The 15,065-nt window shown below is 40.9% G+C and overlaps 1 protein-coding gene across 14 annotated transcripts in view; it reads right to left on the bottom strand.

The window, feature by feature from the left end:
* Positions 1-2,155: 2,155 nt before the first annotated feature.
* Positions 2,156-15,065, bottom strand: part of limch1a (LIM and calponin homology domains 1a) — a 38,218-nt gene continuing 25,308 nt past the window's right edge. For 9 of the 14 annotated variants that reach the window (XM_035529888.1, XM_035529887.1, XM_035529890.1 and 6 more), the window contains 16 exons: positions 13,202-13,356; positions 12,295-12,751; positions 9,389-9,692; positions 9,184-9,302; positions 8,987-9,065; positions 8,646-8,702; positions 7,888-7,913; positions 7,558-7,671; positions 6,545-6,637; positions 6,191-6,390; positions 5,993-6,093; positions 5,807-5,912; positions 5,302-5,388; positions 4,700-4,808; positions 4,259-4,361; positions 2,156-3,914 (listed from right to left, as the gene is read on the bottom strand). In XM_035529888.1, the coding sequence (XP_035385781.1) occupies positions 3,889-3,914; positions 4,259-4,361; positions 4,700-4,808; positions 5,302-5,388; positions 5,807-5,912; positions 5,993-6,093; positions 6,191-6,390; positions 6,545-6,637; positions 7,558-7,671; positions 7,888-7,913; positions 8,646-8,702; positions 8,987-9,065; positions 9,184-9,302; positions 9,389-9,692; positions 12,295-12,751; positions 13,202-13,356 (2,136 nt within the window). In that variant the 3' untranslated portion in view covers positions 2,156-3,888. The remainder of the gene's footprint in view (positions 3,915-4,258; positions 4,362-4,699; positions 4,809-5,301; positions 5,389-5,806; positions 5,913-5,992; positions 6,094-6,190; positions 6,391-6,544; positions 6,638-7,557; positions 7,672-7,887; positions 7,914-8,645; positions 8,703-8,986; positions 9,066-9,183; positions 9,303-9,388; positions 9,693-12,294; positions 12,752-13,201; positions 13,357-15,065) is intronic. The other 5 variants (XM_035529889.1, XM_035529893.1, XM_035529894.1 and 2 more) reach the window with 5 other exon arrangements.

The raw sequence follows: 15,065 nt of genomic DNA, 5'->3' as shown, positions 1-15,065 counted from the left end.
AATTAAGTAATCATACAGGTCAAACAGGTTTCGTCCAAAAGTCGAGTTAAAAAGGAAAAAAAAAGTGTATACATGTACACATTGGACCAATAAGCCTAGAACTTAACAATAGAACTAAATGTAGCCAAATTATCCTAGAGGCTGAGACTTAATGCCAAGCTTTTCTGAGAACATCTTATCCCACATATTATGGCCTTCAATGTTTATTTATTTGTTTGTTTGTTTGTTTAGATTATATCAAAACACACACGCACTTGTGTAGATTTGGAACCTAGTGTTGTGATTTTTGGAATGAGGTTATTCTTTATCTAAACTCTAAACTCTTTCTAAACAGAGCACTCGTGTAGGCTAGTAGTGAAAATCTCTTTTTCACACATACATATATATCTGACTTTTTGGCAAACATAAACAAACATACGGTAGAATAGCTTAAATAGTTTTGGTCGGTTTATCCAAATATTTATAGACCCACAGGGTATGCATATGAAAACTCAGACGGTGTGACCCGCTGTGAGTTTTTGTTAGCGTTGGTGGAAGGAGTCAGCTGCAATTAAACAGCTTGTGTCCTCTAGCACCTTGATCGGTCCAAAGGAGCACGCAATTAAGAGCACATCTTTGCTTTTGGTGACGCTTCCCGTGTTTCTATGCGTATGTCTGTAAAATGGGATATACTGAGTTTGATCCTGAGGCCTAAGAGCCGTGCCTCTGTGGGGTTGCCCATTGTCGCAACTGGACTTCAGCTCCTGCCACAAGTCGTGCGGTTTACGGGTCAATTTCACTCGGAGCAGTTTAAGCTCGGCAACTCTACTCACGCCAAGATCCTGCAAACTAGACCATAGGTCTATATAGGTAAAGTATTTTGTAATATAGCAACCAGAACTACTTGACAACTATGCATGTAAAATCAAGAGATAATTACTTGAATATATATATATATATATATATATATATATATATATATATATATATATATATATATATATATATTTAATATTTTTGTGTGATTGTTTCACCATGAACACCGATTGTAACACAAATTTATATTTTGCAAGTCCTGTTTTCGTATCGTGAAGTGTTATTTATTTTAATCTAAACAAAAAACTGTTATTTCAGAGGCAGAGGAAAAAGCGCGTTCACACACTTTACGAGCTCCCAGCTAGAGGAACTGGAGTTTGTGTTTGCTGAGACAAGTATACAGACAATTCACGCTCAACGAGAATCTTGCGCGGAGGACTGGCCTGACTGAAGCACGTGTACAGGTAGCAGTTCAGGTAGTAAATTCTTTCCGCGAGACGTAAAATCACTCATGATAGTTGCTTAGGATACCCCTTTTACGTTTACTCCACGAATAACCGTTTCATTATTTCAGGTATGGTTTTAGAACAAACGTGCAAAATTTCGTAAGCAAGATCGGGCTGCCGGTGTGACTAAAAGATCTCGAGAGTATAGTAATTTGGGAGTCCCCAGCTTTACCCCAATACGCATCCGTAGTGAGGTTCGGTCACTTCTGCTCAACGATGGATACCACCCTCCAAGGACCAACCAACGAATGGCACCTACCTTTGTTAATCTACGTGTCTACAAAGTGAAAGACGATGCGATAAGGTGGATTCTTCACGTTTTAGGCCGGACTGTGTGGTGCCGAAACTCTCAAAGGCTATAGAAATCCCGAGTTAGCTATGTGACACAAATTATATTAATTTTGCTCATTTATATTGGATTTGATGTTATTGTATCAGGCTGCATGTTTTTTGTTTGTTTGTTTGTTTGTTTTTTAAATCCTGATGAAGTTTTCAGTCTCTTCTGCTAAGACGATTTCTCTGCAGATAATTAACAGACAAAAGGTAACGATATCAAATTGACTTAATTCTGACTTTATTTAGTTTTCATGTTATTTATTATTTTTAGTAGGCTGCTAATTTATTTGTAGAACAATTCCATTGTTATTTTAGTAATAGTGAACTAGTGTTTCATATATTGAGCTTGAATTTGTATGTTTTTTAGGGATTATGCCCGCCCGAGGACCTAATAATAATTTAAAAAAACTGATTAAGGTTTTCACAATTTTAAAGTTTTAAAGTTGTGAGATTGTTAAGAGGGATAAAATAAACAAGTAGCCTATGTCTCGTCCCCACAGCCAACATACACACAAACGTGCATTTAAAATATTTATTTATAAACATACAATTGCTATAAAACCCATTGCTTTTCAAGGGTTGTCAGGGTATACTATCGATCGTCTTAAAATTATACAATAATAAAGATCTTTAACATACAGGCCGCTTTCATCCTAGACTTGATTGCCTTCCGAGTAACAAAACAATAAGCTACTTCCTATCCGGTTCATATTTCCTATATCTTAATTTAACTACGTAAATAAAAGACGACGGACAAATGCATATGGAACTTTCTCCGGCATAGAAATACAACTGGAAACGGAAGGTATTTAATACAGATAGGGACTAATAATATAGAGAACATGCGAAGTCTTAATGGGCTCATAAAGACGTCATCACTCACTTCCGCTAAATGTGTAAAAGTTAACTAAATTGAAATTACTTGAAAAATGCACCTCTTAAATTCAGAACTTGTTGTGCATCTTACTAGGATTATCAATGAAACCACCATGGTACAAACAAGAGAATTTTGCACAGTGCATATATTTCACACCAACTGCGCAGTGGTAGAACAGGCAAACAAAAAAGCTTGTTTAATAATAAGCTTTGGATGTTGCATACAGAACACAATCACACGACCTTCCTCCGAGTGTGCGACCATCCTTAAGGCACGACATAGCAATGTATATGCTGTATAGAACAACGGAAGACGATATTTTAAAAGTAAAATAGGATTTTAAAAAAGAAAGGAAAAAATGCGCACGAATAAAATAACAGCCCGTCTCGTGCCTGAAAGCACTGAAATCCCTCATCTCCAGCCAATGAAAAAATAATTAAACATCCAAATGGAAATGTGGTCATCCAATACATAGTAAGACTTCAAACGGCATGCATTTTAAGATAATATTTGATCACAACTGATAGGATAAATGAGACGACAAATACAAGATGGAGAAAGAAAAATTATTTTTAAAAAAGGTTAAAACAGCTATTAACTTAAAACCACAAGAATAACATTTTGTTAACTACAAAGAAAAATGTTCAGTCACTCACTCACAGAATCATGCAGCATATAGCGCCTCAGATTAAGGCGATACGATAAACTAAACTTCGCGCACCTCGAAGAAGGCTACATATCATTAATCTTCCAATAATGAAAATATACTGCATGATATTTTATGCAGGCCAGCGATAACGCCAGATTCTCCAACTTCCTAAAGTGTCAAGATAATAAGCGTAGCGATAATCATTGATTTTTACGCTTTTTGTTTGATGTTGTTTTTGTCTTTTAATAGCGACTGAAAGTCATGGTAAGGGATCTAAAATGCAAAACCACTTAAAATACCTCATTCTCCTGGGCAACCGCCAAGTGATGATGTTAATTTTATTTTAACGGATCCTTTCTCGTTGAAAACGCGGGTCGGATTTTTTTTATTACTTATTTATCTACGCAGTGAATTCCACTTAGTAGCATACAGTAAGATAATGTGGTGTTTAACATTGGTTAGCACAATGCGCGCTCATGTGTGTATTAATTAGAAATACATATTTGCCAGTAAAAAATAACTAGGATTTTCACGGATTAAAAGTCCAGAAGTATGACCAAAATAGCCTTCCATCTTTATCCATTTGGGTCAAGGGTGGTATGTCATTGTGCTTTATGGAATCCGCTCCCGAAATGAAGTCTTAACCAAAGAATTCTTCACGGGGACGGGCTTCCGTGGTGTGGGCAAAGGTTCCGCTTTCTCTTCGGTTCGTGTCAGCAGGAGCGTTATAATGTGGTGGGTTGGCCAGCAGCTACGGGAATAGAGAAGCCCAATATAGCTACCGCTCACGTACACAGTAAAATAACATACACTATCTAAAACAGCTTGGCCTTTCTCTATAGACCGCTGGGCTCTTTCTTCCTACAACACAACGCAGCATCAGCTGAGTGCTTCTGTTTCTATACTGTATCTGTATCTTTTCTCTTTTATGTACATCTCTATACTTTCTATACTTACTCTTTCTTTCTTTCTTTAGATACATTTCTTCTGTCTTTCACATTTCTATAGTAAATCACATCTCTAATTTACTCTCCATTATATATTTGAAATTAATATTATTGCTCAGACATGTGTGCATAACAAAATGACTGTTACCACGTGATTTGATGTAGCAGTCCTGACAACTGAGCACTCCGTTTCGGATCCGAACATCAGTTCCTGCGCTTGTTTCGCCAAGTAGCCCTTTACACACACCACACTAGGGCACAAACACACAGAGTAAACATTTTTCATCTGAAAACTCATGTACGCACACACGCACACACACACACACACACACACACACACACACACACACACACACACACATACACACACACACACACACCACACACACACACACCACACAAAAACAAACCAAACAAACAAAAAAAACCCGAAAACAACCCAAACAAACAACAACATCAGTGGAAAAGCAGTGGCCAAAAGAATAAATGCTCTCTTCACCTCTTCAACAATTAATTCACAGTCATTGTTCTGTTGCACTGCAACTTTTGATGAAGACACATTATAACACATGCGCGCACACAAACATACCTTAAAACACTGGGTATGGAAATAAAGGCCCAAGGTCTCAATAATCATAGCTGCTCCTTTACCCAGCGGCTGCGCACAACTTGAGCAAAGCTTCTTGCCGCTGACTGACCTGTAGAGGGCACCAAACAAAACAAGGCTCATGTCTTTCAGGTCTGCAAAATAAAAGTCTTCACAATTTTGTAGACATAGTGCCATTTCTTTTGTATAAATATAATACTATATTCACACTTACAGTTACATAAATATATGCATAGATATCGATACATAGATTAAGTTACACACACACACACACACATCACATATATGCAGTATATTTTTGTTATTTTATTGTATAAATAAGGAAAAAATTATACTGTGAGAGGGAATTGTGCAATGTAAATTAATTTTAGTCTAGGATAAGATAACCACCAATAATAATCATAATAATAAGAAACATAGTGGCACTTCTATGTAACTCATTGTTAAACACTGCATGCACCAAAATCTATGACCTCATGCCGAAGCATTACTAGCATTACTAGTGAGTGTGTGAGTGTAAGTGTGAGTGTGTGTGTGTGTGTGTTTGGATGTTTGCATATGTGGATGAGTGAGAGAGATCCTACCTGCTTGTTGATGTGGGCGGTGTGTCTTGTGGTGATTGAAGTGATTTAGATGGGTGCATCCCTAAAATGTTTTCATATGAACCAATCCTGACCACACAAGCACACACACAGATAGACATACACACCACAAATATGAGCAAGCAGAGTGTTTGTTGACTTGCTTGCAGGCTTTTGTTTTGCTTTTTTTTTTTTTACACCGAGTGCAATGGTTTTACTAATCTTAACAGATTCAGTAAATGTACAAAGGTGATAATATGAATGAAAAATGAAACCAAGCAATTACTTTTCATGTTCCTATGTTTGTGAAAATGTATTCTCTTTGTGATAACAAAATAAAGAAGAAGAGGAAGTTGAGCACAAAAATTTGAATGCAATACAAATAAAGTCAACATTCTAACATATATGCATACTGTGCATGCATGGTGGATCAGAGCCAAGCTGAGAAACAATAGCAATGTATATGGTTAAAAGTGCATCTCACAAAGACACACATAAACACACTAACCTTCTCATCCTGGGAGGCTGTGTCTGTGAAGGGCTCATATTCCGGTCCAGGGAAGCTGTTTTTTTCCACTCTGGCCTGCACTCCGACTTACAGCTCCAAGACTCATCTGTAAATGATAAATTAGTGTGTGTGTGTGTGTGTGTGTGGACCTGTTTGTGGGTGAGTGTAAACAGAAGGGTATGCTACCCTGTATGAATTGCAGCTGTGGTGTAGCAGATTGACTCTCCTGATGATCTGCTCCCTGGCCGTTATGCTGTACAGGTACGATTGCTTCTGTCTGATCAGAGCTGTATGAGAATGAATGTCATATTAGCTACCATTGCAGAAATATCAACTGTAGTTATTTCTAATGAAGCTGAAGACTGCCTATGTTTACTGTGTCACCTGTGTTGTAACCCATTCTTCTCGCCCATCACTGTCTGTTTGTTAAGTAGCTCTGGTTTTCTGTCCTGATCAGCCGGTGAGGGTGCAGCAATGTCATGGAGGGTCACGGAAAGGGGCAGAGCTTCTGTCACACTGGGTAAAGACAGAGCTGAAGAGCGCGGGGTCAGCGGAGACGTGGTCTCCTCCAGGATCCGTTGCTCCTAATTGGAGCCGATCACTGATCAGTCATGTGCAATAGTCTTACCAGCATGGAGAAATTCACACAGCTTGCACATGATAGAACTGATAGCGTATTGAAAGTACTGGGGGGGGGGGGGGGGTGGGGGGTGGCAGATTCTGGCAGTGAAAACACACCTCCTCATAGTGTCTCCTTCCCTCTTCCTCCACCTCCTTTTGAGCCTTCTCCCATTCCTGCTTTAGCCGCTCCTGCTCCTGCTGGTACTTCTCCTATAGAGGAACAGGGAAAGAGATGTAGTTCAATGGAGAGAAGAGAAGAGAAGAGAAGAGAAGAGAAGAGAAGAGAAGAGAAGAGAAGAGAAGAGAAGAGAAGAGAAGTCTATGTAGTCTATATTAATCTACAGACTACTATAGACTAAAGACTACAGCTGCTACAGGATTCAAGATGCTATGGTGTGGCGAAATGCACAGATCAGTTGGAACACAAAAGGACAAACAGGTGAGAGTAAGGCAAACTGAACTGAACTGAACTTTAGAAACTTTTTCATGCTTGAGCAATTATTAACTGCTGGATGTTTAACTCTCACTACTCACTAAAACAACCACTTCGAACATAAAACACATACAAGGAGGTAAAAAGGTGGACATCTGTACCAAGCTAAAAATACTTATTTAACCTTAACGTTGGTGACGTTGGTGTAATTAATATTACAGTTCTTATAGCTTCCACCAGACATAGCCAACAAAGAAAGCCAAGGCCAATATATCTGTCAATCCCACACCTTCCATTCAAACCTTTCTTCAAAGCACTTCCCTCCAAATACATGGGAGGAAGTTGTATAGGGAGCTTTATACTCTCTTTTTGTACAGCATGTGCACATAACATGATTGTCAGTCAGGAAAGACTGTTTTAGGTATGTTTCCTAGTTGGTAATACGAGCACATCATGTTGGAATTTTTAGCCTGATTACAGAACCCAGGACAGTCACAGAGACAAAAAAATCAATTATTTTCTCAAAAAATTCAGTACAGTAGCTTTAAGTCCAATATCAATCCTTTCCAACTGGACCTTGGAATTTATGTATACAATCAAGGCTTTGGCCTTACATACTACAGGTGTTCAGTACAGGTAGCGCCGATCAGTGTAGCTTGGGAAGGTCATGCCACACACCTGCAGGCAGTCATTGTACCTGTAGTAGGCGCTCCTGTTCCTGCTGCCACCTCTCCTGACGCTTACGTTCCTCGTTAGGGTCCCATGTCCAGTGATCGAGCCTCTTTGCGAGGTTCAAGATCGGGGTTTCAATCTGGTGCACGCAAGTATGCGTGCGCACACACACACACACACACACAGACAGAAAGACAGACAGACAGACAGAGAGAGAATAGAAAGGAAAGACAGAAGTGACAGGACAGGGCAGAAGTAATAGGCAGCAGTTGCACACTTGGTGTACAGAAAACAGATGGCAGAGAAAAAAGAGGACAGAGAGCTGAAGGATGTCAATGTGCCTTGGGGTACTTACACATTCACTGGTGAAGTCAAGGCCCTCTGCGGAAGACAATTGAGGGAAGGAGAAAAGATCACACTGAAATGCCCACAGAAAGTTCAGTGCATCTCTTGCTGCACCAGAACAGGGCTCAATGCATTATTAACCCCAGGGTGAAGTTGACAATTTAGCTAATCAAGACATCAAAGACCTTAGAAACAATACGAGGCATGACAATGAATGCATGAGCATGGTGCGCTAAGTGGCTTCACGACTAATAGCATTATAATAACTAATAGGTTTAGAATAACTAATAGCTTTATAACTAATAACCAGTAACATTCAAAATACAAGGCACTGTGGAGAATGCTGCAAAAAAGTACTGTTGGAGATAAAATCACCTCATTGCATTATATCTTTAAAACAGGCATCAACATAGGATCCACACTTTTTGCCTTGTGGCTCTTACTTGGAAGCCTAGTGATGGTGAGGGCAAAATGAAGCATGCTGGGAATTTTTTGTTTCTTTTTTTTTCAATCAACATCAGCTGTAGTGTAAATATTGGTACAAGACAGATTTGTTTACTGAAATAAACCCTGCCTCATAGTGCCCTCAGCATGTTGTAGGAATGTGAAATGCAACTTCTCAGGATGGACACATTTAATAAGGACTGCATTGAATGACAGAAGACAAGAAGCGAGAGAGGGGGCAGGTGGATGAGGGTGACCTCATCCTTCAGCCTGACCTGAATATGCAGCTAGGGTGGAAATCCCTGTGCAATTAGTCTGTTTTACCTGTCGGAGCGAAGAACTCCCAGCGTAATCTAGAGCTACTGGAGGTGTGTGACGATTCTGACACACACAAACACAGACCAAAACCAGCCAAAGAGAGGGATAGGGTGGAATTCAAAGGGAAATATATACACAGAGACAGAAATAGAGAAAGAGAAAGCCAGAAACAGAGATAAAAAGGAATAAAAGTAGAGACTTCAATGGAAATTTGAAGGGAAAACCTAAATAACTAAAACTATAGAAGGGAGCAGAACAACAAGGGAACTGAAACTATTCAGACATAGTCACCCTCACAGTGTGACCACAGCTGATGCAAAGAAGTGTGGATAATGCAGTTTTATTACCTGTCAGGGAGAGCGAACAGGAGTTAACATCAGCTTTTCCAGAGTCACTAGATGAGAGCTCATCATGAGACTTCTGGTCCTAGTTGAGAAAATGTTACATAATTTCTTTCATCAGATTAGATCAAAAATCATGATTAAAAATCATAGGTGCTTGTGGAATTAGACACTGAACTGGCCACACGGAGCACTGGCCACACCTTGTCAATACTGGGCATGTCTGTTGTGGGTAGCGGATGCGTCTGCGTAAGCTCTGTCACAATGGTTGTCTTGATAACACTACTGCACTTCATTGAACTGGGGACCACCTGTTTTCCTGCTGCAAATGAAAACAACCACAAGCTAATAAAAAATGTTCTTTTTCCATATATGCCACACAAAGAAAATGACATCAAGAATAGTAACCTGCCAGCTGTGAATCTGCATGAGCTGTTGGTGTCTCCTCCTCATCAACCCTTTCTTGAGGACTGGCGCTACCCTCCCTCTCTTCCTTAGCCAGCTCTGTCTCTTGGCTGGTGGCCACAGGTAATTGCTGGGTAGGTAAGGTCTTGGTGAGCTTCTGTGCCATGTCCTCACTAGCTGGTGAGATTTCTTGTCTTGAATGAGGACTGTGGGACAATGCTTCTATGGGAGATGGTGTTGCCCCTAGTGAACTCTCTCTGGTGACCTCTACATTGCATTCGCCATTCATACGCACCAGTCCATCAGTCTACAGAAACACACACACACACACACACACACACACACACACACACACACACACACACACACACACACACACACACACAAACCATCAGTGGAAAAAATTATATATATAGCAGGAAAGTAGCAGTGGCCAAAAGAACAAATGCCCTCTTCACCTCTTCACAAGTGAATTCACAGTCAGGCACCGAAACTGAGATTATACTGGTCAATCCGATCCAAATTATATTCTGAGTTGCAGTGCAACAGAACTCTGACTGTAAATTCACTCTGAAACAGAACAGAAAAGCTGAAACAGAACAGAAAAGCATATAGGAGAATGAATAATCAAATAACACCAATACACAGTAGTTAAGGGATCTCAAAGCAGAGCACCACAATCTCCCAGAGCCGGAACCAGTAAGCATTACAACAACGGATGTCCATGGGCAGGTCAGAAACATGAAAAACTGAGCAGCATCTGGCCCTAACATGATCTGTCCTGACTAAAGAAACTAACAGTTCCGCATGACAGACTAGTAAAACAAATGAACCAGATGTTAAGTATTGCTCCAGTCCAGGCTGGCTAACAGAAGACGAGACAGTACTGGTCATGAAGGACCCAATAAGGGACAACTATAGACTGTCTCTCTGTCCACAACATGGAATCTACTGTCAGGAATACTAGCCACCTAGGTGAATCAGCATATATGAAGATACACAAGCACTGCTCAGCAGGGGACTGGTAACAACACTGGAGGCTCAAAACACCACCTACGGACAGATAGAGCTGTCCACCAGACCAACCTAAGCATCGATTACAAGACAACATAAGACTCAGTGCCACACACCCAGATATTTGAATAGCTGGCCCTAAATTAAAACAATAAGACCATAAGGGCTTTCATCCAGAACTTAATGAAACACTAGTGGACAACATTAGAAGCTGTGGTTATTTGGACTAAACATAATGTAATAAAGTATGGACTGTTTATTAGGATAGGAGGATGTTTCCCACTTTAGTTTTGGTCCTGCCAAGGTTGCATCCTTCATTCTGCCCTGGAAGGTTTTCCTTGCCACTGTTGCCACTGGCTTGCTCAAGTGTGTAAACAGCACTATATAAATAATTTTGACTCTGATTGTGGTCAGCTAATAGTAAAAATAGAAAAAGTGATCAGGATTGAGTCAATTGAACTCCCACAAGGCAATTTAACAGACTTAAGAGGACAGCTACAAATATTTGAGGATTCTCCAATCACACAACAACCACAAGGCAGAAATGGAAATCAACATCAACATCCAACTACCTCCACAGGATGAGACAAATCCTCAAGAGTCAGTTAAACGGGAACAATAAGATCAAAGCCATAAACATGTATGCTCTGCCAGTCATCAGATACACAACAGGAACTAGCCAAGAGAAGAGCTGGAAGCTGCTGATGTCAAGACCAGAAAACTCAAAGTTCACAGGATACTCCACTAAAGCTCCAACATTCAAAAGCTGTACTACAGGTCAAAGGAGGGGGTAAGGGGCCTACAGAATGTAAGATCCACTGTCCAGGGTGAGAAACAAGACATCCATGAATACATTCAAGCAATAGCACCCAAGGATGAGCTAATAAAGGAGTGCCTCAGGCAGATGGGGGACCTGGTCACCGTAGGAGCAGAGGTGGTGTCATAGTAGGATAAGCCCCTCCATGGAATTTACCACCAACAGATAGCAGAGGTGGCTAACATAAATAATTCTACTAATGGCTGGAAAAAGCAGGAACAAATGACAGCACAGAGGCACTAGTCATGGAAGCACAAGGTCAAGCATTAAGCACTAGGTTGATGGAAACAGGGGTGTATAACACAAGACAAGACCCAAGATGCAGACTGTGCAAAGGAGCCCATGAGACAATCCAATACCTAGTAGCAGGATGCAACATTGTGTAAGGGAAAGTATACACTGAGAGAAACAAGCAATTGGTAGAGCACATATACAAAGCATATGAGCTGGTTACCCCCAAATCCAAATGGGAGCAACCACAGAGACTGATAGAGAACCATAAAGCTAAGATCCTGTGGGTTTTCCAGATCCAGATTAACAAGTAGTAGTGAACCAACCAGACACTCTGATAGTGATAAGATGCAGAGAACAGCAGCGGTAGCAGATGTAGCTGTCCCAAGCAATGGAAACATCTAAAGGAAGGAATATGAGAAGCAGGAAAAATACCAGGGGCTGAAAGAAGAAATAGAGAGAACGTGTTAACAGCTAGGTTGTCTCCGTGGTAATGGGGTACTTGAGGCTGTGACCCCTAAGATGTAGGAGAAGCTCCAACAGATCCCAGGAATGATAACATCAATCTCAATCTAGTAGAGCACAATCCTAAACACACCCTCTAATTCCCAGGCCATTGGCCTGAGTATGAGGAAGAATATGTGACGAACACCTGCTGGCTAGAAGGGTTAAAAGTAGATTATGCCCATTGTTGCATCTTAGCTACTGATTTATAAAAGTATGGCTATTTGCATTTACTTTTAATTTCATTAATTTTTGCCAGGGACCTGTTGTGAATTAGCCTTCTCTCACAGCTGGGTAAATATTAAAGTATTAACTAAATAGACAAAAATATAATGTCTCTTACTTTAACTTGCTTGTAAGAAACCTGATTGAATTTGGGCTGGCAGTAGGGCTTTGGGGTCAGCAGTGGCACAGGCTTGGAGGGTGGAGGAGGCAGCCAGGTGAGCGAGACTGGGACTTCTGGGGCGTTGTGTCGACGGGATGGTGACAGCTCTGGGGTTTTGGGCCGGCTATGTGTAGAACTTTGGGTCATTGGCATGTGGGGCTGGGCAAAGAGCTGCTTTTGTGATTGAGTTGACACTGGAGGGCCCAGAACTTCCACTTTTTCACTCAACGTGTATGTGTCCTGAGGCAGGGCAGGCCCCGCTGTAGCAACAGAAGGGAGTTTTGGGAGTTGTAGTTTCTCCAGTATGGCATCGCTGATGGTGAAGCGGAGGGCGTAGCGTTGCAACACAGTTGCCTTCTCCTCCGGAGTCGACGCTTTACAGTACAATTCGTGCAGCTCCTGCTCTCGACGCTCCCTAGTGTGAGAATGGGGACAGAGTGAAAGGGGAGGAGGAGATATTACCATAACTGGGTTACCACATTCCATGCAGCCTTGACACTCCAGTTTTAGTATATAAAATGGAGATTATGACAATCAGAGCAAACCAAAAGAAATAAAAGTGTGAAATCAAAATGTGGTGAAATATTTTGTAACCTCATATTGTACAGTTAAAGCTCCATCACAAATTGCTACATCTTACAGACCTGTTATTAGTACTACACCAAAAAAAGCTTTATGAAAACTAATAACAGCTCCCAAAAATATCCAATCTCCATTATCTCCATGGACCAATAAACTAAGAGCTAATCTGGGGCAGTCACAGCACTCCTTCAAGTCTTGACTAAGGCTTTGGTCAGAAATGAAAGAGAGGAAAGGGAAGAGAGGAGATGAGACAGTGATACTGGGTTTACAAACTGCCCCTTACTTCTCCTCAACAATCTCTTTGTAAGTTTTGATGCTCTTCCTGCGATGGGCACCTCCCTCTGAATACATCAGTTTCTCCATCATCTTCCTCTCTTCCTCCTTTCTGATCAGATCCTGAGAGGCACACCGCCTCCGATTCTTCCAACGAGCTAGGTCCTACACACACACACACACACACAAACACACACACACACACACACACACACACACACACACACACACAATGCAAACAATGTTAGAGTGTGTACAAAAGTGTGTCTACCACAATTTCATGTAAGTGTAACAGATAAAAAGGAAGAATTATTCTATTCTCATTCTTTTGAAGGAAATTGAAAATTTACCCCATTACATGTAAAGTTTGATTTTGAGTTTAGAGAACATTTATAAATAGTGTTTTTGGAGATCTGTAGTTTCATTTCTACATCTAAATCTACAGTAATTCCTGATTGGAGCTTTAAAGTAACCACTCTGGCTGGTTTACGTTTTGCCCTTTTGGAACCCTTAGTACTTTGTTCCTTACTACTTTCTATCATTTCATTCTAATCAGTGGGTCTAGTCAGTAGTCAGTGCACGTACATTTGCCATGCTATCACCAACTACCCCACTACATTGTGTGTGAGCCTAGGAAGACAAATGTGACACTGACAGGAATGCAGTGTGCGGGAGGTGCAAGCAGACCCCAACAGAGTAGGTATTTGGCAGCCATCTGCAGCTTAGGAAGACACAGGAAATTCCATCCCACACAGGACAACATGATATGCTGAAATTTGACAGCTTCCATGGGTCCAGAAACTGCTTCATCACCCTTAGAATTCAGCTGAAAGTCAGACCCCCCTCAAAGGTCAAAGCTTGATAATTTCAAGATGGGGTGAATGCTTTGAAATCATCTTCGATCAGGATTCCCCATTGTATAATTCTAAAAGAATAGCCTGTCTGCTTCCACAACTATGACCTCAAACACCCACTAGCCATTCTGGAGATGTTTGCCTATAATGCCTAAAAAGATACCAGACACTGTATCTGCAAAGGTCATAAAATAGAAGGTAATCTATCATAACAAGTGCAGCTTTTGAAGTCTTGAAAGTTCTGAAATCTTGACACCAGCCTTCAGCAAATAAAGAATGCAAACAATGGGTCCATTGGAGAAAGCAGAGGTCTCTCACTTGTTTTTTTTTGCTGGTGAAGTCTCCTGAGGAACACTGTGCAGGCTAGTGAACAAATCCCCATAGAATATTTTCCCAGGACTGTAGTTTGGCTTTAGAAATGGCAGGAGTGCAGCTGAATTGATGTATACAGCAGGACAGCTCCAGGAGATGGGCTGTGAAGAACATCAAGATCTGTACAACCTTTTTCACAGTTTTTGCAATGGGTGACCACAAGGGAGTCAGGCAGAAACAGATGTGTATTGCAACTACTTTCTTCAACATTTTTCTCATCTGTGCTGCCCAGTTTCTGGCTTATAGGTCTGCTTTGATGTTTTTTAATATTTGGAGGGTTCAAGCCAGCACCAGCAGCACACTGTAACTAAAACTTAGCTTGATTTTGCTTAAGTGGCCTTTCAGTGCAGGTCCCTTGTATCCTGACAGCAGCTCTGAAATCCCATGCCAGAATAGCTCTTCAGAATGATGAAAGTTGTTGCCAATGAAAGTTAATCCATGTAGTAACTGTAACTGCATTGTAAGTATCTGGACAGCACTTTTTTAGACGATGGGCAACAACTAATCTTGTAGTCACCCAGCCCACTCACAACACTCTGCAGCTGTTAGACCTGGGTATTCTTTTGCCAACACAACAAGCTTCTTGAAAGGTTGGCTGCCCTCAGCACATTGTAGGGATAATCGGGCAGGACCACATAACACAACTTG

This window comes from Electrophorus electricus, chromosome 9, assembly GCF_013358815.1.
Source record: "Electrophorus electricus isolate fEleEle1 chromosome 9, fEleEle1.pri, whole genome shotgun sequence".
Classification (NCBI taxonomy): domain Eukaryota; kingdom Metazoa; phylum Chordata; class Actinopteri; order Gymnotiformes; family Gymnotidae; genus Electrophorus; species Electrophorus electricus.
The sequence above is the reverse complement of the archived record's forward strand: the minus strand, read 5'-3'. Positions and strand labels throughout refer to the sequence as shown.